Source organism: Gouania willdenowi, chromosome 3 (assembly GCF_900634775.1).
Source record: "Gouania willdenowi chromosome 3, fGouWil2.1, whole genome shotgun sequence".
In the NCBI taxonomy this organism is placed as follows: domain Eukaryota; kingdom Metazoa; phylum Chordata; class Actinopteri; order Blenniiformes; family Gobiesocidae; genus Gouania; species Gouania willdenowi.
Window position 1 is genome coordinate 28,258,146 of NC_041046.1, and position 24,950 is coordinate 28,283,095.

A 24,950-nucleotide genomic window follows, 5' to 3' on the forward strand; every position below is an offset into this window, starting at 1 on the left:
TAGTGCTCAATAATACATTCTACAGACCTACAACGCCTTGCCCTTTCTTAGATATTTGAGCTCCCAGAACCAGAGAATCTGGACTGGATGCTCATGTTACAGACTACAAACAAAAGAGACTTCTCTAAAAAATACATGCAGTATATATATAGATTAGATTGTGGACACAGGGAAAGCATATAGTTGTGATGCATCTTGATCTCAGAGTCTATTTTTGTCTCACTCTATATGCGTTAACACTTTACACTGTACAGTGGGGCAAAAAAGTATTTAGTCAGCCACCAATTGTGCAAGTACTCCCACTTAAAAACATGAGAGAGGCCTGTAATATTCCTCATGGGTATACCTCAACTATGAGAGACAAAATGAGAAGAAAAATCGGTATTGGTAATTGGTAAATCCCTCGGTAAAATAAGTATTTGGTCACCTACAAACAAGCAAGATTTCTGACTCTCACAGACCTGTAACTTCTTCTTTAAGAGGCTCCTCTGTCCTCCACTCGTTACCTGTATTATTGGCACCTGTTTGAACTCGTTATCAGTATAAAAGACACCTGTCCACAACCTCAAACAGTCACACTCCAAACTCAACTATGGCCAAGACCAAAGAGCTGTCAAAGGACACCAAAAACAAAATTGTAGACCTGCACCAGGCTGGGAAGACTGAATCTGGAATAGGTGAGCAGCTTGGTGTGAAGAAATCCATTGTGGAAGCAATTATTTGAAAATGAAAGACATACAAGACCACTGACAATCTCCCTCGATCTGGGGCTCCATGCAAGATCTCAACCCGTGGGCTCAAAATGATCACAAGAATGGTGAGCAAAAATCCCAGAACCACACGGGAGGACCTTGTGAATGACCTGCAGAGATCTGGGACCAAAGTAACAAAGGCTACCATCAGTAACACACTACGCCGCCAGGGACTCAAATCCTGCAGTGCCAGACATGTCCCTCTGCTTAAGCCAGTACATGTCCGGGCCTGTCTGAAGTTTGCTAGAGAGCATTTGGATGATCCAGAAGAGGACTGGGTGAATGTCATATGTCATATGTCAGATGAAACCAAAATAGAACTTTTTGGTAAAAACTCAACAAGTCGTGTTTGGAGGAGAAAGAACACCATACCTACTGCAAAGCATGGGGGTGGTAACATCATGCTTTGGGGCTGTTTCTCTGCAAAGGGACCAGGATGACTGATCCGTGTAAAGGAAAGAATGACTGGGGCCATGTATCGTGAGATTTTGAGTGAAAACCTCAGCATCAGCAAGGGCATTGAAGATGAAACTTGGCTGGGTCTTTCAGCACAACAATGATCCCAAACACACCGCCCGAGCAACAAAGGAGTGGCTTCATAAGAAGCATTTCAAGGTCCTGGAGTGGCCTAACAGTCTCCAGATCTCAACCCCATAGGAAATCTTTGGAGGGAGTTGAAAGTCTGCTCTAGAGGTGATCTGCATGGAGGAATGGGCCAAAATACCAGCAACAGTGTGTGAAAATCTTGTGAAGACTTACAGAAAACGTTTGACCTCTGTCATTGCCGACAAAGAGTACATTACAAAGTATTGAGATGAACTTTTGTTATTGACCAAATACTTTTTTTCCACCATAATTTGCAAATAAATTCATTAAAAATCCTACAATGTGATTTTCTGGATTTTTTTTTTCTCTTTTTGTCCCTCATAGTTGAGGTATACCAATGATAAAAATTACAGGCCTCTCTCATCTTTTTGCCAAATAACTTTTTGCCCCATTGTATTAATTAGTTTGCATCAAAGATTGTGGCAGTATGGGTTTGGTACCTTAAAATAGAAAGAGATGTTCATTCACGAAAAAAAACAAGACTTTAGTTACAACTAAGTAGCGCCTTGAGTTGAGTAGAAAAAGTGTGTGGCGGTTCTGCTAAAACTATGTTGAGAACACAATTGTCATGACTTTGACGTCTACTGGAGGTAAGCCCACCAATTCAAATGCTTTTAGACTTTAAGCTGCGTGCAACAAACTAAGCTCATCTACTGGTCAGTCGTTATGAAGGAGAATGGTTATATATTCCGATATATGATACAATAGTGAGTTGACAGTGGTCTGTTTAATATATATGCACACACACACACAATTAAACATAATTTATCTGCTGTTAAAGCCCCACGCAAAAAAAACATCCAATCTATAAAAAACCATGTGTTGTTTTTAGTTGTGATGCTCTATATTATTACTGAAAAAAGCATGGCTCATAACAAAGGAGATGATAAATCTAAAAACAAGTGTAAGCAAAGCAAAACAAAAAAAATCATGTTATGACAACGATCCTTGGTTGTGATGGTTACCCTCATATTCACTACACCCTCATTGTAAGTGATCCGGGGGTATTTCATCAAAGAGTTCTTAATAGAGCCAGGCCTACGGTTTAAACCTGGTTTAGCCAAGCCGTCCGAGGCCATTCTGGCTTTTTTTTTTTTTAGCTTGGAGCTCCCCAGCTGAGCCAAGCCAGCTGACAGTGTTTTGCTGTTCGGGAGCAGGTTTGACCCACAGACTGTGTTACTATAGAGCAGAGGTAGGCAACTTTTATCACAGCCGGGCCACAAAAATGTGTTTGTTTGATCAAAGGGCCACATGATCAACATTCATGTTGGCATTTAGAATAATGAGCAATCTGAACATTAATACAGGAAAGAAGAAAGAGTTTTGTTGCGTTTTTCTGTCATTCTGTGTATGTTTACTTTGTTGTTGTCTTGCACGTTATGAGGCATTTTGTGCATTTCTGTTGTCCTTTTGTAAAAGTTTTCTGTAAAATGTATGTTTCTTAGAGTCATATTGTGTATTTCTGTTGTCATTTTGCTTGTTTGTTAGTACTGTGGGTTTGCGGAGTCATTTTTCTTGTTTTTCTTGTCTTTTTGTGTACTTTTGTTGTAATTTTCTGTAATTTTGTATATTTTTCTAAGGAATTTTGTGTATTACTGTTGTTTTTGGAGATGTCCCGATGCAACTTTTTTTACTTCTGATATGATACCGATATTGGAGCCTTGCATATCAGCCGATACCGATATTGATCCGATATCAGCATGATCATACATACTTTTATAACTTTTAAAAAAAAAAAAAAAAAAAATTATTATTACTTGTTTTGTCGTGTAGAATGTTAGAAAAGGCTTGATCAAGTGATGTTACTCAAACAGAGAACAATAGTCAGCAACAGTAGTTATGACAAAAACTGATCCATTTATTATTAACCAATTGGTTACATTAATTTCAACCTTCAACATAATATCTACAGTATTCTACAATTGAATAAAATAAATAAAAAATTAATTGGGGGGAAAAAAAATCGGAAATTTGAATCCGATATTCATTTTCAGGCTGATATCGGACCGATATTTCTCGGTATCGGACCATAAATTTAGACCGAGGGCTGCATGTGGCTCCCGGGCCACCAGTTGCCAATTTCTGCTATAGAGGGTTTTCACCTATGTCACGTTCTGGGCAGTAACCCGGATGCGCGGCCACATTGGAGGCAATCGGAGGTAAACACTGCGATGTATAAATGTCTGAAACCACAGAAAAGCTCCTCAAAATGCATTATAGATGCAAAGGCATACAGGGAAGGACTTGGTGTGCGGGAAAGGGCACGGTATTTGGAAAAGTTATGGTTTATTGGTGGTGTAAATCAGAGAGTCTTCTGTCTATTTTGCGAATCCTGATATCGTAATAACTACCTGGTTTTAACCCTAACCCAATCTCAGTCATCCTTTTGATAAAGGTCAGACCTTTTACCTGGACTACAATGAGAAACCGATTCTGATTCTGAAATACAGCACATTTTAGCTCTACATTTTAAGAACTGTGTTGCTATTGTAGCAGTAGGGCTGTGTGATAAGGACCAAAAGTCATAGCTCGATACTTTTCCTCAAAATCAAGATATATGATATAAATCTCGATACTTTTTAACTTAATACAGTCTTACCAGAAAGACAATTCTGGGTTAAATTTGCTCATGTAAAATATCACACAGGCACATTTATTACTAGCTGCACAATATGTGCCACTTTTGGCTTTTTCACGTGTGAACTCATGAGTTTTGTAGTGTGGCTTGTTACGGGGAAGTTCTGGGTTATGACGCACTCAGCAATCCATCCAACTGTGCATTTCATGCTGGTTCTGAGAAGTAACGAAACTCCTAAAACGAGCAAAATTAGGAGGGAAAAGTGGTGAAAACTGTTTAAAACTGCCTGAAATGTCTTAAAAGTGAAAAAAAAAAACAAACTTGCAAAAAAGACATTGAAATCTGATTGAGAAGTGGCAGAAATGAGAATAATGTAGCAAAAATTCATTAAAAGGAGCAAAAATATGGCAAAAAAGTGATTAAAACAGGTTAAAATATGGCAAGTTTGGTGTAGTTACAGAAAAATGGTCTAAAAAACCCATAAATTATTAAAAAATATTCTCAGTTTCATTAAAGTATTTTAACACAAAATAAGCTATAGAATATATATCAGAAATATGGAAAAGTTGAAAGAAGGACACTGTTTCACTGTACTCTATGAATAATATTAAATACTTGTAAGATGTGATTTGTACTGTGATTGTATAAGTAAAAACAAGTTAAAATAAAAATTTGATTTATCTCGATATAGGCGATATTGTCATTTTCTATAATGCCAAAATAGAACACACGCTTTTTTTACCTACTGAGTACCTCCAATATGTCGACTTCCGGTTTGATGACGCGGTGATGACGACCGTTCCAGTTCGAACCATAGACTGTTAACGGAGCCGCACCTTCAGGTTAAACTTCGTCTTAAACCCTGAGCTGAGTTTGATGAAATGCTTCTCTGGGCATTAATAATTCCAGTGACAAAACTTATCAGCGACGCGCGTTTTTGCAAGACAACATTGACTCCCATGGGGAAAAAACGACCTTCGGTTAAAGGTAAGTTACCATACAATAGCACTTAGCGCTCCTAAAAAGATGCGCTACTGATGTATCGGTACAAGGTGGCAGATAATGACTACCCATTTCTGGGTCATTTTTAAGTTTTTTTTAATTATTATGATTAAAAGTGATTAAGAAGTGACCTACCAGCTTTATTTTCGGCTGTATTTTCTGATGCTCTGGGTGTGACGCTGCAAACAACTTCCCGTGCGATATTAGATTTGAGCACGTGAACTTGCTTCGCAGTTAGCCTCTTGCTAACCAGTATGTGTCTATATTTACCTTAGCAATGGTTGCCTTACACAGTGTAGTTTGGATTATTATCATCAACGCTGGCATCAGGACTTCAAATCATAAAAAGGTTAAACAGTAGTTTATAAATGTATTAAATGACAACCCCAGACAGAAGTCACCTGTTAAAAATAAATAAAATAAATAAAAAATCCATAATAACATGCTGAAAATAATAATAATAATAATATAGAAATCAAACAGATTATAATTTTTCTAACATCCAGTTATCAAATACAGTATGTTCACTGTTATGACTTGATTTCACATGTAATTACTATTTGTACTGCATCACTTTGAAAACAACTGGCGTGCACAATACCTAAGAAAATGCTAGAAGTCTGCTTGGCAATATTGGTGAAGCTTTTTATTTCATGAAGGCAAGGCAAACGTATTCCCTTAGCAAAAAGTAGTTTGCTTGAAATTAATTGTATTAAGTATGCTTGAGTATAAGTATAGCAAGTATATTATGGACCATGTACTTGTAGCGTACTAGAAAGTATACTAATTTATCACTTCTTTGGACTAAATTGGAACATTTTAAGTTTAAGTATACTTCATAAGGTCATTTTAAGTTTACAAAAGTACACTTTCAAGTATACAACAAGTACACTCATCTATATACTACTAGTGTACTAAGTACATACTTCTAGTCCACATTTTAGTTTATTAAAGTATACTTTATAAGGTAATTTTAAGTTTACAAAAGTACACTTTCAAGTAAACTGCCTCAGTTTTAGTACAAAATTAATATACTTAGTACAAGTATAAGCTTTAGTGTTAAAGTACAAGTATCTAAATTTAAGCATTAATGTACTTAGTCTTAGACTATTATTTATACTTTTCAGTATAAGCTATGTATTCTTCACTATACTTTTCTTAAGTATATAGAATATAGTATATAAAAAGAACACTTCAAGTATATTGCCTCAGTTTTAGTACAACATAAGTACAGTTGAATAACCTTTTTTTTTGCTCAGGGTTTGCATCGCACATTTCATACTCAAGGCAATTAGATGTGGTTTACGTGCATAAAAGAGCCACAGAAAATATTAAACAGCAATAAAAGTTAAAACTCTAAAGACACTAAACGGAGTTTGAAATCAACAATACAATGATTAAATATCACCCTCTCATTCATAAGTAGTAGAGAAAAGGAGAGCTTTTAACTGCGATTTAAAAATGTTCCCATTGGATGCTGACTTAAGCTCTGCTGGCAGTTTGTTTCACTTATTTGCAGCATAACAATTAAAACTTGAGAGACCAAAAGTAGTATCGGCTCCAAATATCGGCTCAAGAAAATCTGCAGTCCGTATCGGTCATCGGCTAAGGCTGATGGGAAAAAAAAATCTTAATCGGCATCGACCCTAAAAGCTCCATATCGGTCTATCCCTACTTAAAGAACCAGGTTTCGGGTTAAACCTGGTTTACCCAAACGTCTCTGTTCTCGGACATGTTTCAGAAGTTTCTTGTGGTTTCAACATTTTAAAAGTAGTAAACGGTTAAAGTTGGTGTTTTTTAAGTCCATTTGTCATAGAGAACAACTGAAACATGTATATGATCCCACACTGAACCATTTGAGTTTGAGTTTTTTGTTTTTTACACCTGTCAGCGTTTAAAAAAGTAACTCACAAATAAATAATTTTTATTTAAGGGGATTAATACTCAGCACTAAACAATAAAGATTTTAATAAACGGAGGGAGCAGCCGTGCTGTGTCACATCCAACACTACAGTTGCTCCTTCTGTTCAGGTGAGTAGTGTGCATGGAAGGTCTTAGCCCGGAAAAGTGATCATGTTTATGGATTCAGGTAGCCTTAGTGGTCTGCCGCCCTGTCCCTGAACACCAGCTTTCTCATTATGAAACACTGGATCCTCAATGAATGGACATGTCATGGTAAACGGGAGGCAAAGGATGGTCTAAAACACATAGACTGCGATAATTTCATTAAAAAGTACGGTACACATTAAACACGTAATGTTGTCATTTGTACAAATTTAAAATCATAATTAAACATTTACCATGATATATTTAATTTCCTTTTAAAAGACTGAATTAAAGCCATAGAAGATGGTGGAAAAAAAAGTATATCAAGACTCTTACATCTTTTAAAAATGCTGACGTGGTTTAAGCAGCAGGTAAATTAAAGTGTTTTCTCTTTGATGAAAAGGCAGTTCCAGTTAGAATCCAGTTTAACTGACTCTCAGGTTAAACCTGGTAATAACCCTGTGCTGGGTTTAATGAAATTCGCCCCCTGGTGGGTTTATAGCTGACTAACATCTCACTAATGTAACCTAGTTCACATACGTGCTCAAGGTGGTGGTAAGCCCTGGACAAGATGCCAGTGTGTTTAATTCAAAACACACAATCACACTCACGTGCCTTTTCCCTCTTGTGGGTAATTTAGAGACTCCAGTTGCATGGTGAGCGGAAGCAGGAGTACGCTGAGAAAACCCACACAAATATACACCCTCAGTTCTCAATAAACTCACAAAAATGTGAATGACCTGCCACTGCCAGCAGGTTTTACAGTAACTTGTGCTCACAGCTGTCTGACGTGTGTCCAGAATGATAAGCTTCCTGGAAGTCCCCCCAGCAGAGTGTAAACTGGTACAGGATGTGACGGGGCCTTTCTTTGCTTTTGCTTCGGGCCTGCGTTGACCACAAGTATAGCTACTATCACCACACAACATCAGCATAGCTGAGCCAGTTCACTCAGGTTATCTCCTCTCTGAAGCAGCCGTACCATATGTCTCAGTGACCCCGGTGAATGATTCTAAGCAGATGGACTGTAAACAGGATTACACCGTAGTGTGTGTAAAGCCACTGTGCGGTTAAGTCGTGACTTGAGACAGATTTGTGACCATTCATGAGGAGGGAAGAAAAGTACTGTTAAAATGCAACATGACAAGAATAGATCAGGAAGATATGGGGCGCCAGTTGTAAAGTTGTGCATGATAAAATAAATAGCAATTTTTCCGCAACATTTAGCAACAAACCACGTTTACAAACGTATGTGAATTATTTTATGTTGCTTTTGACCTGATTTACAGCAATATATGCGAAATTTGTGACATGTGCTTTTCTTGTAACAATATAATGTCAATGTTAAATCTAAATGTTAAATATGAAATCTAAATGTTAAATCTAAATCTAAATGTTAAATCTAAATCTAAATGTTAATCTAAACGTAAAATGCAAATGTTAAATGTTAAAAGTTAAATCTAAATGTCATGGGTGAAACTAAATATTTAGCTAATAAGCAAACTGACCAGAAGTACCAAAATAAAAGCTCATTTAACATTTTGATTTAGATTTAATATATAACATTTAGATTTAACATTTAAATTTAATATTTAACATTGAACATTTAAACTTAACATTTAGATTGAATATTGACATGTATTTTTTTACGAGAAAAGTAAATATCCCAAACTTCCCAAATATTGCTATAAATCTGGTCAAAAGTAAATCACATATGTTTTTTAAATGTGTTTTTTTTCTTCTAAATGTTGTTTATTTTAGCACATGCAAATTTACAATCTGCGCCCCAGACTGTCAGAAAATTATAAAAAATGTGGATAATATAATAAAAACACTTGTTTTAATAAGTGTCACAGTTAATTGTAATCACATGTAATTTGAATTAAACTTTTTTGTGCTTCTAGTGCAGCAACAAATGTCACTTCTCACTGAAGTTTTTAAATTAAACCACTTGAAAGTGACTCCTAACTCTTTAAATTATGCATAGTTTGCATAAAGCTCATGCTGAGGAGTACATACATTCTGTGTGATCTTCATGCAAATCTTCAAACTAGAGCATTTCTTTTGTTTACATAACAGCACAGCCTCTTAAGAGCATTGGAAGTTAAGCTTCAAATGTCAGACTTGTCGGTTTTCTTACCATCTGCAGTCATCTTACTGCTTGTGCCTTTTTGCAGCTATGCCTCGTCATTTCCCAAAAGCAAAACTAAGTGAGGAAGAGAAGGAGGCCCAGCTGCGAGCGGAGAAGATTTATGCATCTGCACTAAAAGAAGAAGACCAAGTCGATACCTTATCTTTATTCACTGTGCCTGAGGACTGTCCTATCAGCCTAAACGAAGCCAATGATTATGAATATTGGAAGGAGCTGGCTGAGCAACAGTCAGTGGAGACTACACAAAGGTAGGACCTGTCTCATGGCAATACCTGAGAGCTATGTTTGGTTTTGGTTTGGTGCTTGAACTAATAACTGGGCCTGTTATTGGTTCTAGCTTCAAACCACTAACAACTAAATATTTGTGTTGAAATGCATATAGATCAGGGGTGTCAAACTCATCGGCCCTGTTCAGTCTCAAGTGGAAACCAGGAAAATACTACACAAAAAAAAAATAGAATCCTTTTATTGTAATTGCACATGCCCCTCCCAAAAACATTCAAGATCCAAGCCAAACAGACACAATCATCATAAAAACAAGGGTATATACATTTAAGGTGTAATAGATGCAGTCACAGATATTTGGAACTGAGCTGTGGTAATTTACCAAATGACTAATGTACTAATGCCGTTTTTGAGTCATTACAGCGTCTGTTTGTTAATCTGAAAGAGAAAATGACTGGAATAACACGAATTGTGAAGTAAAACCCTATGTTTCAGATGTTTGTGCATCACTGTTTTGCTTTTTAATATTCTTTTTTAATATTTCTAAGTAGTTATTCATTTTATTTAATGCTAATGTAGGCACAATTGTGATACAGTTCTTATTTCTATAATTATTATTATTGTATTTTTAATTAAATAATCTGGTTTGGTTCGTTTGATATCAAGTGGGTTGAATGTGGGCCCCTGAGATACAGAAAAATAAATGATTTTGACACTTCAAGAATATTGTTTTTAATGTAATTTCACAGGCCGGATTGGATGCTGTGGTGGGCCAAATTTGGCCTTGAGTTTGACACCCGTAATAAAGATAGACAAATTGGATTGATACAGACTTCATGAGCTTATCACAATGTGTTGATGGTATGTTTATATTTTTCAGGAAAAAGAACTTCAGAATAATGCGCTCCCAATCACTTCACACTCCATTAATTGCAGACTGGTCCCTCTTACCGTCAACCAGTTCCACCATTTCATCAGTGTCAGAAATCTGTCCCGAATACCAGAGAGTCACAATTAGTGGAGATTATTGTGCTGGGGTGAGTTCAGCAGACGATGGCATTGATTTTATTGAAATCTATCATTCTTCTCGCATGTTTCTTTTTTTCTTCCGACATCAAAAACAAGCAAACAGTCATTTGTAAATTGCTCTAACTTTAATATTTCTTCTTACTTCAGGTGACAGTGGATGACTATGAACAAGCAGCCAAGAGTTTATATAAGGCTCTGGTCATTCGTGAGAAATACTCAAAGCTGGGCTATCACAGGTTCTGTAGAACTACTAGTCAATCCCTCTGCAATGCTAACAACCAGACATGGAGTGAAGAAGATGAGGTTCTGCCAGGTAGGGTGTAAATATGTGAAAAAAAATGCTAACTTTCAATTGCACTTGTTTAGTTTCAGTGTTTTTTTTAATATATACAAAGCTACATTGTGACCAACAGAAATATGCCCATGTCCAATGAATGGAGATGATCCATACAGCACTGAGGACCTTCCTGAAGACCTGAACTATCACTTGAAGATGAAGGACGGGATAGTGAACGTGTATGAAAATAATGAGGATCTAGAAAACGAACGACCGCATGACCTTCCATACGCAGACTTTGAAACTTTTGTAGTTGACCTCAGTCACATTCTGACCATGATCGCAGACGGTCCCACGTAAGTTGCCAAAACAAACGCACAAGTAGAAAACACTTGTGCAGGTAGACAAACTGGTTTGTGTGACTCGTTATGTAATTTCAGGAAGACGTACTGTCACCGAAGGCTGAATTTCCTGATTTCAAAGTTTTACCTCCATGAGATGCTCAATGAGATGGCTGAGCTGAAGGAACTTAAAAAAGTGCCTCACAGAGATTTCTACAATGTTCGAAAGGTTGGTTATTTATCAGCAAATGTTTTAAGTAGTAGTCTGTAATCATTTTAATCAGTCGATGAGTCATTACAGCGTCTGTTTGTTAATCTGAAAGAGAAAATGACTGGAATAACACGAATTGTGAAGTAAAACCCTATGTTTCATATGTTTGTGCATCAAGGTTGAAGATAAAAAAAAAAAAAAACCAGAAACATTTAACTTTTTTGAATTTAAATTTTTTGAATTTATTTTGGCAGTCTTCAGAAAAACAAAACAGAACAAACACTCAGTTGTCTACTTTTTCAGTCGAAAAGGTGTAGGTTGGAGCAAAGCATACAGTACACACAACAAAACAAAACAAGGTTCTCTAGATAATATCACACTCAAAATGTTTAACTTATATTTCTTTTTTTTTACAATATACATTGTAAACTATTCTCCACAAGTTTTATATATACAGTTTGTACGTGCACATCAAACATATATACATACGTACACACATATACGCACAGATATACATACATACACATGAATGTACATGACATGTACATAATGTTATGATACTATTTCATATCTACGACAGAAATTAAAATTAGTATGGCAATATTTAAATTAATAAAAACCTTAATAAAAATGTTTATTAAGTCTTAATATATCATATATCAATATATACATATTATATATTATTCCTGTCCTACGTAAAATTGTTGCTCTTCTTTCTTATATTTATATTATATTGTATTTTTTAAACTGGTTCATGTTGGTGCTTTGTTTTATTTCATCTTTTAGGCAGTTCCATAATGTAACCCCTGCTATTGTTATACTCATCATTTTCTGTTTTTCTAGCATATTGGTTCTTGAAATGTACATTTCCTCTTAAATTATATTCACCTTCTCTCTCTGAAATTATTTAACGAAAGCTCCTAGTATGTGCTTAGTCACATAAACCTACAGATTAATAACATCTGCTTTCTACAGGAAAAAGAAATGCCCACATGTTTGCATGTGCATTAGTGAATACAACGTTGTGACCTTTGCAAACAATGTCTCTCTCCCAGGTGGACACACACATTCATGCAGCTGCATGCATGTCTCAGAAACACCTGTTGACCTTTATCAAGAAAACCTATAAGTCGGATGCAGACCGGGTTGTGCTGAAAAAGGATGGACAAAAGCAGACCCTCAAACAGGTGTTTGACAACCTCAACATGAACCCCTACGACCTCACAGTGGACTCCCTGGATGTACACGCTGTGAGAAAGCTACATATATTTAAAGATTCCTTTCAAAATGCTATCTGATTTATGAGATTTCAACCAGGGGTGGACTGGCCATCTGGAATACCGGATATCGTCTCGGTGGGCTGTCGACCCTAAGTGGGCTGGTCCGCTATGTTATTTTTTTTTTTTTGAAGAGTGAGTGGAGGCAGACATGGTAACAGGTGGCCAAAAATGGTCCAAAAGTGCCGAAAATGTGGCAAGAAAAGAGTGCAAAGTGAATAAATTGAGCCAAAAGTAGTCAAGAGTGGCCAATAAATGGGCAAATAAAAAGGAACCATGTGGTATGTAATGGTAAAGGATAGCTTTAATGAGCAAAATGTGGCAAACAATATTATAAAAGGGATAAATGTGGCAAACAATAGTAAAAAAAAGGCAAAATGTGGCAAACAGTGACAAAGGGCAAAAATGTGGAAAAAAAAGAGGCAAAATGTAGGGGGGAAAGGCAACAAGTAGTATTTATTGGGCAAAAGCTTGCTTATTTGAATGAAAAGTGGCCCAAGAAATTCAAGAAAGGACAAAAATTGGACAAGTGTCAAAATGAACTTGCAGAAATGGACAAAAAAGAGGTATTTATTGACAAAAGGTAGCTAAAGTCTGAAAAAAGTTGCCAAATGTAAAAGAGGGTTAAATAGTTTCCCTATTTTAACGTTTTCTGGGGGAATAATAGTTAAAATTAAGATATAAAAAGCCACATGTTGAGAATCGCTGACTTAATAACTGTTTCTACATGGTGTTCACTGATAATGTAATGGACTGGTTTGGATAGAAAATGCCAGAGCTGAATTTTTGTCCCAGTCCACCCCTGGAGTCAACTCACGGTTGTATTGTTGTATGTTGGGATCCATTTTTGTTAAAAAAAAAAACATAATGATGAGTTTAGATGATTCTCGTTTAAAAATGACACTGTCAACTGTGCAAATATTTCAGGGAAGACAAACCTTTCACCGCTTTGACAAGTTCAATTCAATGTATAACCCAGTGGGAGCAAGCGAGCTTCGAGAAATCTTCCTGAAAACTGACAACCTCATTGATGGAGAGTATTTTGCTCGTATTATAAAGGTAATGCTGAATAAAGTGACACATACACATTGTAAATCCTGTTTGATTTGGACCTAAGCATGTTTCTCTTCTGTCCTTTAACAGGAAGTGTCCCACGACCTGGAGGAGAGCAAGTATCAGCATGCTGAGCCTCGACTGTCCATTTATGGACATTCTCCTCTGGAGTGGGACAATCTGTCCTCGTGGTTCATTCAACACAAAGTTTACTCCCCAAACACCAGGTGGATCATTCAAGTGCCCAGAATCTAGTGAGTGCCACACCATCTGTAAAAAGTACGGTCAACATTCCCAATCAAAGGTCTGACAATTTATGAAATGTTTTTTGTTTCAGCGATATTTTCAAATCAAGGAAGCTTGTACCAAACTTTGCCAAAATGCTGGAGAACATTTTTCTTCCTCTGTTTGAAGCCACTGTCAACCCACACAAGCACAAAAATCTCCATGTTTTCCTCAAATACGTAAGATGTTGGAAATAAATACACACACACTGTATATATGTATTTATATAAAATGTCTTTATTGTTTTTATCAAAAATGTATCTATGGTAAGAAGTTCAATACAATTGTGTTATTTATTGAGGGTTTTTTTTTCTAAATTATTGTGAAATAAGTTATTGTTTGTTATTTTAAGAAATAAAGTATGATTTGTTTAAAGACTATATTATAGTATCTACCTAATGCAAATATTTAGAAATCTGAGCTAGTTAAATGTGTGTGATTTTTAAGTAAAACCACCAAATATTTTAACAGTTACATCCCTACACAAGAGGTACAATCAGGTACACATGGTTACCATACATCAAAAAATATACATTTCTACAAACACATTCCTACTTGCTTACATGTTATGAGAAAAAGAGAATACATCTTATTATTTCAATTAGGGCTGAATGATTAATTGCATTTGAAATATTATCACGATATAAAACGCGATTTTGTAATCGCAAATGCTGCATTTTATTTTATTTTTTTTCTTTTCCGGTTTTGTTCTGTCCTGTTTAGTTCAGAGAGTGTTTAAGAAGTGCAGTCCACATGTTTTAACGTAAAGTTAGTTAGATATGTTGAAGATGTAAAGCCACAGATTTGTTTGCTTTATTGTTGTAATCTGTGCTTTAAAATGTACTAGTACAGTGCCCGTCGGAGGTATGTATTTATAGTGACTTTAACAGGAATTCCACAGTGTGGATGGGAAAATGAATGGGATATATATATATATATATATTTTTTTTTTTTTTCTTTTGGAAGCCAGAACATCCCCAAAATGTAATCAGCTGTTCCTTGACCTATCAACATTTCCTGAACATTTCATCAAAATCCGTCCTTAACTTTTCAAGTTATCGTGTACAGACAGACAGCGTTGCACTGCTTTAGCTTAGCATTAGCATAGAATAGAATACTGATAATGAAGTCACTGTTGATGACATCATAAGTGTTCTAAAACAATGTTTGACAGGAGTTCCACAATGTGGATTAATCATTTCAAATTGGTTTTAGAATGATCAAATTACACCCAAAATTACTGTTGCACACACTCGGGGTATGTGCATGCCGTTGACAAAGTTTCAGGTCGATCAGACACTGCGTCGGGGAGTTATGTGCTCCACAAACACACACGCATACCGACATTCCTTGCTTTTGTAGATAGATATTTTATATTTAAAGTTTAAATAAATCTGAAATTGTTTATTATGAAACAGATTGATTTATTGCTTGTGTTCATTGAAAAATACATGACAAGAGGCCTTTGAAAAAATAATTGCATATTAAATCGCAATTGCAATATTGAGGAAAAAAATCGCAATTAGATTGTTTTTGAAAATCTTTCAGCCCTAATTTTGATACACATTAACAAAAGTGTTTTTTATTGTGTGAAAGATGATTGATTCAAAGAGTATAATACTTAGGGAGATATTTTTTACTAATTTTCTTGTATTTATTTTGAAGGTTTCAGGTTTTGACAGTGTTGATGATGAATCCAAGCACAGTGATCACATGTTCTCCTTGAAGAGCCCAAAACCTGAACAGTGGGATAGGGATGACAATCCTCCATACAGCTACTACTTGTTCTACATGTATGCAAACATCATGGTTCTCAACAACCTCAGAGTGTAAGACAACATACCAGCTTCTGCTTTTTTTTTATTAAACAGATTTTCTTTCCTATTTAGTAGTAATATTGGTTGAACACTTTTTAAAGACCTTGAGGAGTTGTTGAGAATCTGGTGACATCTAGTGGTTAGACTTTAAACTGCAATTCCCTGGAACAAGCAGTGGGGTCAATGGGCTCATCAGAACATGATGAGAGCTTTTGTTGTAGAAATATAAACTTTTTTAAAGATGTAAATGTTTCCTCCTTAGAGAGTGTGGCCTGAGCACCTTTCAGTTCCGTCCCCACTGTGGAGAAGCTGGATCCATCACCCATCTGGTTTCTGCTTTTCTCACTGCTGACAACATCTCACATGGCCTCAACTTAAAGAAGGTGCTGTCAAAATGTCCAATGTTTATATATATCAGATATTAAATGAAAATAGGATGAGTAGTACGTTAAATGGTGACATGAAAATACAGGTTATTAAAGGGATCGTCCACATTTATAAAAAAAAAAAAAAAAAAAAAGAAAAGTGGCCTAAAACCTTTGAAATGTCCTTATTAGAACTTTTAAAACTGGGACTACTTTACCCTGTGCGCCGCCATGTTGAAATGACATCATTGATTACGCCAATCGCCCCCTTCAGTCCATTGAGTTCTATAGGAGGTGAAGCATTTATGATTAGTTTTAACAGTTAATAAAATGAATATGGTGCAAAGTAATGCTTTTGTTAGGCATAGATCTTCTAATAAGGACATTTTAAGGGTTTTAGGCCACATTTGTAAAAACAGTGGAGGATCCCTTTAACAAACCTTTGAAATATTTTTTTGAAAGAACATCACAGAACATATTTTCCTATCTTGAAAATTACATAAAATATGTTTAAAATCTAAGAAAACAACAATTCTTAAGCTGACACAAAAAACCTTTTGCTTGAAATCAGTGATAAACCTCTTTAGTGTCATCATGATTCATTCATACATTCTCTACTCTGATTGGTTTTTGAAAGTCACATGGTTCCTGAACATGATAAAGAGTTGAATAAGAGCAAATATTCATGATGCTGTAAACACTACCATTGTCAGCCCCTGTCATATGTGCATTTCTCTTAGAGTCCAGTATTGCAGTACCTGTACTACCTGGCCCAGGTCCCCATTGCAATGTCCCCCCTGAGCAACAACAGTCTGTTCCTGGAGTACTCCAAAAACCCGCTCAGGGAATTCCTGCAGAAAGGACTGTGTGTGTCTCTTTCTACTGATGATCCCATGCAGTTCCACTACACCAAGGTACTGTAGAAACACCCAGGAAGCGCACCAGGCGTAAAAACATCTGAATACCTGTTCAACCCACTCCTTACATCAGGGTTGGGCTCAATTACATTTTTCAGTTACAATTACGTCTTTAATTATCCATGTTCAGTTATCATTACAGTGACCTGTATTTTTTTCCAATTACAATTTTCCCCCTGAAAGTCAATTACAATTCTGTTCTCAATTACAATTAATCACACTTAATGAGTCTGAAATAAATAATCCCCAATATGTTCCCCTTCCTCCTGTGTTAGCATCTTGTAGGCTAACGGCTCAGTTTGACCCATGTCTAAAATCAGCTGTGAAATACACAAAATAATATTATCTATCATTTAATTTGTTTCTCTTTTCTTGATGAGCTCGTTAGGCTTCCTTATCAATGAAAATATTGGTTTTAATATTTTTGGTGTGGGCGTAAACTCGATATGAAACATTTAATAATTATGTGTAAGACAGAACTTTAATATGGTTCACTAGGTTTGTGTTTAAATAAATTGTAATTGACAGTTTTTTTTATAGAATTTCCATGAAATTCCATCAAAATTTCCATAGAATTACAAAGTCAATTAGCTGAACTCAATAATGATTACAACAGCAACAGATTTTTTTTCAATTACAATTTCAATTATAATTATGCCATAATTGTAATGAATTATCAAATACACGATTACAGTTATAATTGTCCCCAACCCAGCTGGTTTTAGACAGTTCTCATTGATTGTGTTTGCATTCTGACCTCAGGAACCGCTGATGGAGGAGTATGCTATTGCTGCTCAGCTGTGGAAGCTCAGTACATGTGACGTGTGTGAAATAGCCCGAAACAGTGTTCTGCAGAGTGGATTGTCCCACCAGGTACCGTCACATCTCAGCTTTTCTCTGCTTTCTCTGAAACATCTAATCAATTTTTTTTTTAATTTGGCTCCATATTCATCCAAATATTTATCGCATTATCTATTTAAAGGAAAAGAAGTACTTTTTGGGTGAGAATTATCTGAAAGACGGACCCGAAGGAAACAATATCCACCGAACCAACGTGGCTCAGATCCGCATGGCCTACAGACACGAGACGCTGTGGAACGAACTCAGTTTCATAGTGGACGCAGTCAAATCTGACACTATGCACTCCAACTTTCAATAAAACATCAATCCAAGCATGCTTTGGTATAATTATTAAGATATGACCTTTATTTTGAAAAAGTTCACACAGGAAGCAAATGATTCAGTACAAAAAGTGTAAGATTTCTCCCTGAAGAACCAAACCCATCTGGCTCGGGGTTGGAAACTATTGTTTTGGTAAAACAAAGACCTGATACTGTACAAGCTGGAAATGTTTACCTCAAAGCTGTAATGGACCAGACACATCTACTACTGTCTGATAATAAACATAAGCTTTCTCTCCATTCTGTGATGAGGACACATTGAAGAACCTGCAACAATTAGATCTAATAAACACAGCTCATCTAACAGGAAAGGAAACAATGAATAAGAGGCTTTGGTGCTCAATTTAAAAAAAAAAACTTAAAGTTCATTTTGCATGCATTTCTTCTATCCTGATCTTTTTGGGAACAGCCTTTTGGGATTCTTTGTTTCTTGTCACAACGGTCCAATCTTCTGTCTCGATGTATTCCTTCTGCTGCTTTTCATCAGAGCTCTGAAAACGTTGTCTTCTGCTTTTTAAACAGAGAGAAATAGTAAAAGCAACCAGCAACTTAGTACCAGAGGTGTAAAGAGTACTGATTTATCCTACTCAAAAGAAGTAGTGTTACTTTATTATTATCCCCCGCCACAAAGTGTATTGAGATATAGGTTTGAGCTCCGTGCGTGCATCCATCCGTCCGAGTTAAAGGAGACAGCTTTTCTCAGAAACTGTTTAAGATATGATAATCAAATTTGTCGTGTGGCTTCAGGGTATTAATACCTTGATGGAGTTCGAAAATGAGAAGCGCGCAATTATTTTTTCTGGAGTTTTTGTCCTTGTTTCGTTTTTTTTTCTTCTGTTCGAGGTATCTTCAAAGGGGACATCTTTTCTCAGAAACCGTTTAAGATAAGATAACCACTTTTGGTATGTGGCTTCAGGGTATCAATACCTTGATGGAGTTCGAAAATGAGAACTGCAATTTTTTTTTCCGGAGTTATTTTCCTTATATCGTTTTTCTTTACTCTGTTCGAGGTATCTTCAAAGGGGACAGCTTTAGTAATTTTATATTCTGATGTGATATTTTCTTATGTAAACATCTAAGTTCTTAGATTTAGGACATTTAGGAAAAGTATTTGAGTTATGACAACCAATCTGGCAGGGGATGTTGATGACTATGTCTTTTTGAAATTGTACTCAAGTAAAAGTAAGTCATACATAAAATACTCAAGTACAAGTAAAAAGTTGCTCAATTAAATAGTACTCAAAGTAAAAGTTACTTTCACAATTGGAACTTAATTTATTTTCTACAAAGGCAGCTGTATAAAATAAAAACTTTGTTAAAATATACAATTCTGGACTCTTAAAACTGAGAAAATAACCTCTTCAATGCTCTTTTGGTGCCGTGCATTAAGTTGAATCTGATTGGTCGGCTATGATGTGATGCATTTAATTGTTGTGTGGTTATTTCATTTTTTGTTGTTTCATAATGTCCGTTGATTATTTTAAAACAAAATAATAATAATTTACTGAGTAACGGTTGGGTGCAGAAATGTAACTAATTACTTCATATAGAACCTACTTAAGTACAAGTAAAAATACTGATTTAAAGAATGTACTGGAAAAAAAGTACAAGTACCCATAAGAGCAACTCAATTACAGTAACTTGTAATACGTTACTTTCACCTCTGCTTTGTTCTGTGGTAAACATTTAACCAACAACTAATAAGCATTGCTAATACTACTGTTAATACTGTAGTTAACAGGATTTTACTTAAAGATGCTCACAGTTTGAGGTATGCAATGATGACAGCTGCAATCAGAAGAAAGACACAGGTGCAGGTGATGAGAACGACTTTTCCTAAAACGAGAAGAGAAAAACAAACCCATTCAATACACAAAGGAAACAAAAACAATAGATGTGAAGGTGCTGAGTTACACACCTCCAGCACGCTGCTTAGAACTGCCAACAGAACGGGCTGGTTCTGCCTCGTCTATGGTGTCTGGAGAAGAGGGTGATGAGGAGGAGAATGTTAAGTTTGTGAGACCCAACACATCGCTGCTGTTCAAAGGTCTATCAGTAGCTGTATCCTTCAATTGTGTCCATGGATCTGTGTGCAAAGCAAGGCCGTGAATGATTAGATACAACATGCAACGCGCACAATGCCATGTGATAAATCATCACCAATGTGCTGTTTTGAAAGTCAACATGCATCAAATGTATTCACTTCTAATTAAAAAAAAAAAAAAAAAAAAGTCAATCGTTGACCTAAAATTGTGCAGTAGTTGAAATATTCTACATCAACTGTTAGGGCTGGGCGATATGGACCAAAACTCATATCTCAATATTTGTTCTCAAAATACAATATAAATCTGGAAAATGGTATTTCAAATTAAGTCTGACCAGAAAGACAATTTTGGGTTAAATTTGATGAGAAAAATGCCACACAGACACATTTATTAACAAACAGCTGCACAATATGTTCCACTTTAGTCTTTTTCTCTTCTAAGGGACAGCACATGTGAGTGAATTCTGGGTTAGAACGCACTTGGCAATCCATCAAGCTGTACTTTTTATGTTGTTCTGAGAAGTAGCAAAAGCAGCAACTCCTAAAAACAAGTACTTTAAAACTAAATAAGATATAAATATATATGTATATTGATATAAGCGATATTGTAATCTTTTATATCCCCAAAATGGATAACTCGATATATCTTGAATATCGATATATTGCCCTGCTCTTTTAACTGTGCAATCACTCTGCAGTGAGTCAACATTTTTAAGACAATTGCATGGTGTGAATGTAAATTCTTTGTGTATAATTAATTGACACATGATCCTAAACCTAAATTGTATTATCAGCCCACATTATATATAAAGGAATTTAAATGTCTCAACATGTATGTATGACTAAAGTATTGTTACACATTAAGCTGCTGTGCTGTGAATAATTTCTTAAAACCTGATTCGTTGAAGCAAAACACATCAAACTTTTTTTTCACAGATGCTCGCCAAGGCACCAAGCCCGTCTGGTTTTTGCCACAGTTAATAAGGGCCCGGATGCGAGGGATCACAGCAAGGTATTCATCAATCCAACCAAATCTGAGAAAAAAAAACAAAACACGACAACAATTACATACTTGATGGAGAATGGCTTTGTGTAATAATATTCTATACCTGCATGTTTCAAATCCTCTCGTGAGAGCAGTTTCCACCTGTGCTTTGGAAGCAATGTGCACTCCAAGAGACAAGCACAGCAACCGAGCTTCAGATGCGTTGAATGCATAGTGAGGCTGGTTGAAGTCATTTAAACGAGTCACCTGAAAGACTCCAGCAACGCTTTGGTTCACTGATGGAAAAACTGGACGCAGTAATACAAATTTTACAAAATCTGCATAAGAGACAAGTCTGACCAAACGTTAACAACATTACTCATATCGCACTGATAAATACTCACCTCTGATGTGATTGATGTCAGTGTTTTGAGCAGAAGTGACTGAGGCAACAGCCAACACTGATAAGATGCAGAAGCACAAACTTTTCATGACTCTTGGATGGAGGAGATCGTGGTGACGAGCAGCGTTGCAGGGGTTTATGTGTCTGTGAGCAAAGTGACACGGTTAAATAGATGTGATTCTGTGAGCTGGTGTGTGTGGAGACTCTCAGTGCCAGAAAGCACAGGAAAAGGAAGGGGGAAGTAGTGAGCACAGGTCGGATCAAGAGCCATCATGTTTTGGGTCCCAGGAGACGGAGGGCTTAAATGTCCCCTAAATGACCGAACAAGGCTTTAACAAAATGGAATGAAAATAACATTTGATTTTTTATTAGCTGAATATGGTAAAGCTTTACCGTAACATTGAATGTATGAGTAAAGCAGCAGTCTAGCGCTCGTGGGAATCATGAAGTTGTTGATCGTGTGAACAAATGCTGAATTTCATTGTTCCTGAAATCAGCCTCACACCCAGTGCTAATGATTTCCTCTCTGAAGGGCGTTTACTCACTCGTGAAAGTTCCTTATCATCCACAGGCGTGTGATCAACCTCTGGGACAAAGTGACATCCCACATCCACAAAAACATTGCTCAGTATGTCCTGATGATGGGGAAATGACGCAAAGCATTCTGATAAGGACGTAGACTTTTTTTTTTTTTCTGTGGTAAGGTGTCAATGAGGTGAGTGAGCAATGTGTTGAAAGAATGTTACACTGCTGATGTTTTATCAAGAATGTGTCCTGTAGACTTTATCAGAACATGCAATGAAAGACATTTCTGTAAAACACATCACGTTTTAATTTTTTTAATTTTTTTTTACAGTTATTGCGACTAGAAAAATGATACAATAATCTGAGCCACTGCTCAACCGTCCATAAAAACTAGGACACCAAAGGGGATCAGATATAAGAAACTTTAGGCTATGTATAACCCCGGTTCTCTGAGTAATATGCGTGAGATGTCTCACTCTGGGATGCAACCTCTGTCTGCATTCCTCAGAAGCATTTATTTCAATCTGCCAATCCTGATTGGCCAGTGAAGCGTGTCCTTCCGCGAGGGGAAGACCCACCTCCTATAAAAAGGAGGACGCGGACAGACACGCACCATTCAAAATAAGCACCTCTTCTCATCGTTCAACCAAGAAGGGCAGTCTGGTGAGACATCTCACTCATATTACTCATAGAACCGGGGTTATATACATAACCTAAAATTGTATTTCATAATATTTTGTGAGATGTCTCACTATGGGATATGGAAACTCCCATAGTGCAGACATGTTTATCGAGTGGTACCAACCCCCGGGGCAGAAATCTGATCACATCAGGACAGTAAAACCGCCCGTGCCACGCACGGGGTGGAAACGTCCAGCATGTAAAAGCGGACAAACGTGAGGGGCGAGGTCCAACTTGCTGCTCCAACTTGCTGTCCTGAACAGACACTCCCCTGAACAAAGCCCAGGATGTGGCAAGACCACGAGTCGAGTGTGCACGCAGACCCGCAGGCTGCTGCAGACTCTGACACAAGTAAGCCAAAGCAATAGTCTCCACCACCCAGTGTGACAGGCGTTGCTTAGTAACAGCCTTCTTCTCACAGGGATTGGCCCAGGAGATGAACAGCCAATCACTCCTCCTGAGGCTTCTTGTCATATCCATGTAAGTGCAGATCGCACAAACTGGACATAACACATTTGGCTGCTGCTCACCCTGTGAGGCAGAAAAGGCCAAATGGTCAATGGGACAACACGAGCCCACAACCTTCAGCACAAAGGCTGGGTTGGGTCTCAGGATCATCCTCGCATCACCTGGCAAAAGCTGAGCGCACGACGGATGAACCAAGAGCGCATGGATGTCACTGATCCTCTTGGCCGAAGCCAGAGCCAGTAACAAGACAGCCTTAAGAGAGGCGAACTTTAGGCCCGCTTCCTCAAGTAGTTTGAAAGGAGGACGTTTAAGTCCCTCCAAAATGACCGCCGGATCCCACGGTGGCACCAGTGGGGAGGAGAATACGTGCTCCCTTCATAAACCGGCAGATCAGCGGGTGCTGACAGGCCGTCTTATCCCCAAAGCCAACGTGACAGGCGGAAATTGCCACCAAATAAACTTTCACAGTGGAAAAGGCTTAGTTTTTGTCAATCAGGTCCTGCAGAAATGACAAAATCACTCCCACCGGGCACTGAAAAGGGACGTGGGTCCTCTGGAGGCACCACCCCTCAAACAGCCTCCACCTAGAGTCATAAAAAGACCTAGTGGAGGGGTCACGAGCACTCTGTATGGTGGAATTTACACTCTGTGATAATCCCACAGCTGACAGATTGAGCCACTCAGGGGCCAAGCCCACAGCGCCAGATGGTCTGGATGCGGGTGACAAACCGTGCCCCTCCCCTGTGACAGCAGGTCCCTGCGCAGTGGGAGCTGCCAGGGACGTGCACACAGCAGCTGGTAAATTTCTGCCAGCCAATGTATGGCCACAGGGGAGCCACCGGAATCAGTGTGCGACCGGATTCCCTCACCATGGACAGGGTGGGAGAAATCAGAGCCAACGGGGGGAATGTGTAAAGAACATGTATCTACGCGGAGGGGAGCCTCCGTGCTGCGCAGGGAGAAAAACATTGTACACTGTGCGTATTCTTCCCCTGCGAACAGGTCCACCTCGGCCCGTCCGTAACAGGCCCACAGCTGCCGCATCACCTCTGGGTGCAGCATCCATTCCCCGTAAAGCGGTGCACCCGTGGATAACAGGTCGGCGCCCATGTTCATGATCCCCGGGACGTGCCGTGCTCTCAATGAGAGGAGAAGCCCAACACTCCACAGTATCAGTCTGCGGGCCAGTGACAGCAACCTGCCATGGCGGTTGATGTACGCCACCGACGTGGTATTGTCCATTCTCACCAGGACATGATGTCCCCTGAGAGACGATAGGAAGTGGATCAGCGAGAGAAACACCACTGACAGTTTTAAGTAAATTATGTGAGCGCGCTGGAGGATCGCATCCCAATGACCCCTCACAGCCCTGCCCTCATGGGTCCCACCCCAGCATGTCAGGGTGGTGTCCGTCGAGACCACCTTCCTGGACGTAACAATGCCAATAAGCACCCTCTCTGTCAGGAAGCCCGGGGCGCAGAGCCGCGCCGCACTCTGGCGTAACCAAAACCCTCCGTGCGCCATGACGCACAGTTGGAAATTCCTCATGTGAAGGCGACCAAGGCGGATCACGAGGATGGTCGAAGCCATCAACCCGAGCGGTGAACGGCACTGAGCATAGGGACAGACCCAGGAAAATTATTTCCTGTGTAGGGGACAACATGCTCTTTTCCGCATTCACCACAAATCCTAGATTTGACGTCGTCGTCGAGGCTGTGGCGGGGCTGGCCGTA

General features: G+C 37.9%; 2 protein-coding genes across 7 annotated transcripts in view; one reads left to right on the forward strand and one right to left on the reverse strand.

Annotated features, from left to right (window-relative positions):
* Positions 1 to 18,547, forward strand: part of ampd3a (adenosine monophosphate deaminase 3a) — a 66,010-nt gene extending 47,463 nt beyond the window's left edge. For 3 of the 4 annotated variants that reach the window (XM_028476704.1, XM_028476723.1, XM_028476712.1), the window contains 14 exons: positions 9,159 to 9,381; positions 10,239 to 10,395; positions 10,535 to 10,700; positions 10,801 to 11,020; positions 11,105 to 11,234; positions 12,272 to 12,466; positions 13,421 to 13,552; positions 13,637 to 13,800; positions 13,884 to 14,010; positions 15,497 to 15,660; positions 15,911 to 16,031; positions 16,754 to 16,927; positions 17,693 to 17,803; positions 17,913 to 18,547. In XM_028476704.1, the coding sequence (XP_028332505.1) occupies positions 9,161 to 9,381; positions 10,239 to 10,395; positions 10,535 to 10,700; positions 10,801 to 11,020; positions 11,105 to 11,234; positions 12,272 to 12,466; positions 13,421 to 13,552; positions 13,637 to 13,800; positions 13,884 to 14,010; positions 15,497 to 15,660; positions 15,911 to 16,031; positions 16,754 to 16,927; positions 17,693 to 17,803; positions 17,913 to 18,089 (2,259 nt within the window). In that variant the 5' untranslated portion in view covers positions 9,159 to 9,160 and the 3' untranslated portion in view covers positions 18,090 to 18,547. Of the gene's footprint in view, positions 1 to 4,735; positions 4,924 to 9,158; positions 9,382 to 10,238; positions 10,396 to 10,534; positions 10,701 to 10,800; positions 11,021 to 11,104; positions 11,235 to 12,271; positions 12,467 to 13,420; positions 13,553 to 13,636; positions 13,801 to 13,883; positions 14,011 to 15,496; positions 15,661 to 15,910; positions 16,032 to 16,753; positions 16,928 to 17,692; positions 17,804 to 17,912 lie in introns of those variants that run through there. The other variant, XM_028476696.1, reaches the window with a different exon arrangement.
* On the reverse strand, positions 18,109 to 21,920 carry lyve1a (lymphatic vessel endothelial hyaluronic receptor 1a). Of its 3 annotated transcripts, none has more exons than XM_028476763.1 (6): positions 21,545 to 21,920; positions 21,265 to 21,448; positions 21,050 to 21,189; positions 20,030 to 20,089; positions 19,875 to 19,947; positions 18,109 to 18,621 (listed from the first exon to the last, which is right to left on the reverse strand). In XM_028476763.1, exons 1-6 carry the CDS (start codon positions 21,630 to 21,632, stop codon positions 18,477 to 18,479), a joined length of 690 nt encoding a protein of 229 aa, XP_028332564.1. In that variant the 5' UTR covers positions 21,633 to 21,920; the 3' UTR covers positions 18,109 to 18,476. The 3 variants fall into 3 exon arrangements, with proteins under 3 accessions (XP_028332564.1, XP_028332547.1, XP_028332555.1); XM_028476746.1 differs by having other exon boundaries at positions 20,030 to 20,197; positions 21,545 to 21,725; XM_028476754.1 differs by having other exon boundaries at positions 18,109 to 18,618; positions 20,030 to 20,197; positions 21,545 to 21,720.
* Between the last annotated feature and the right edge of the window lie 3,030 nt (positions 21,921 to 24,950).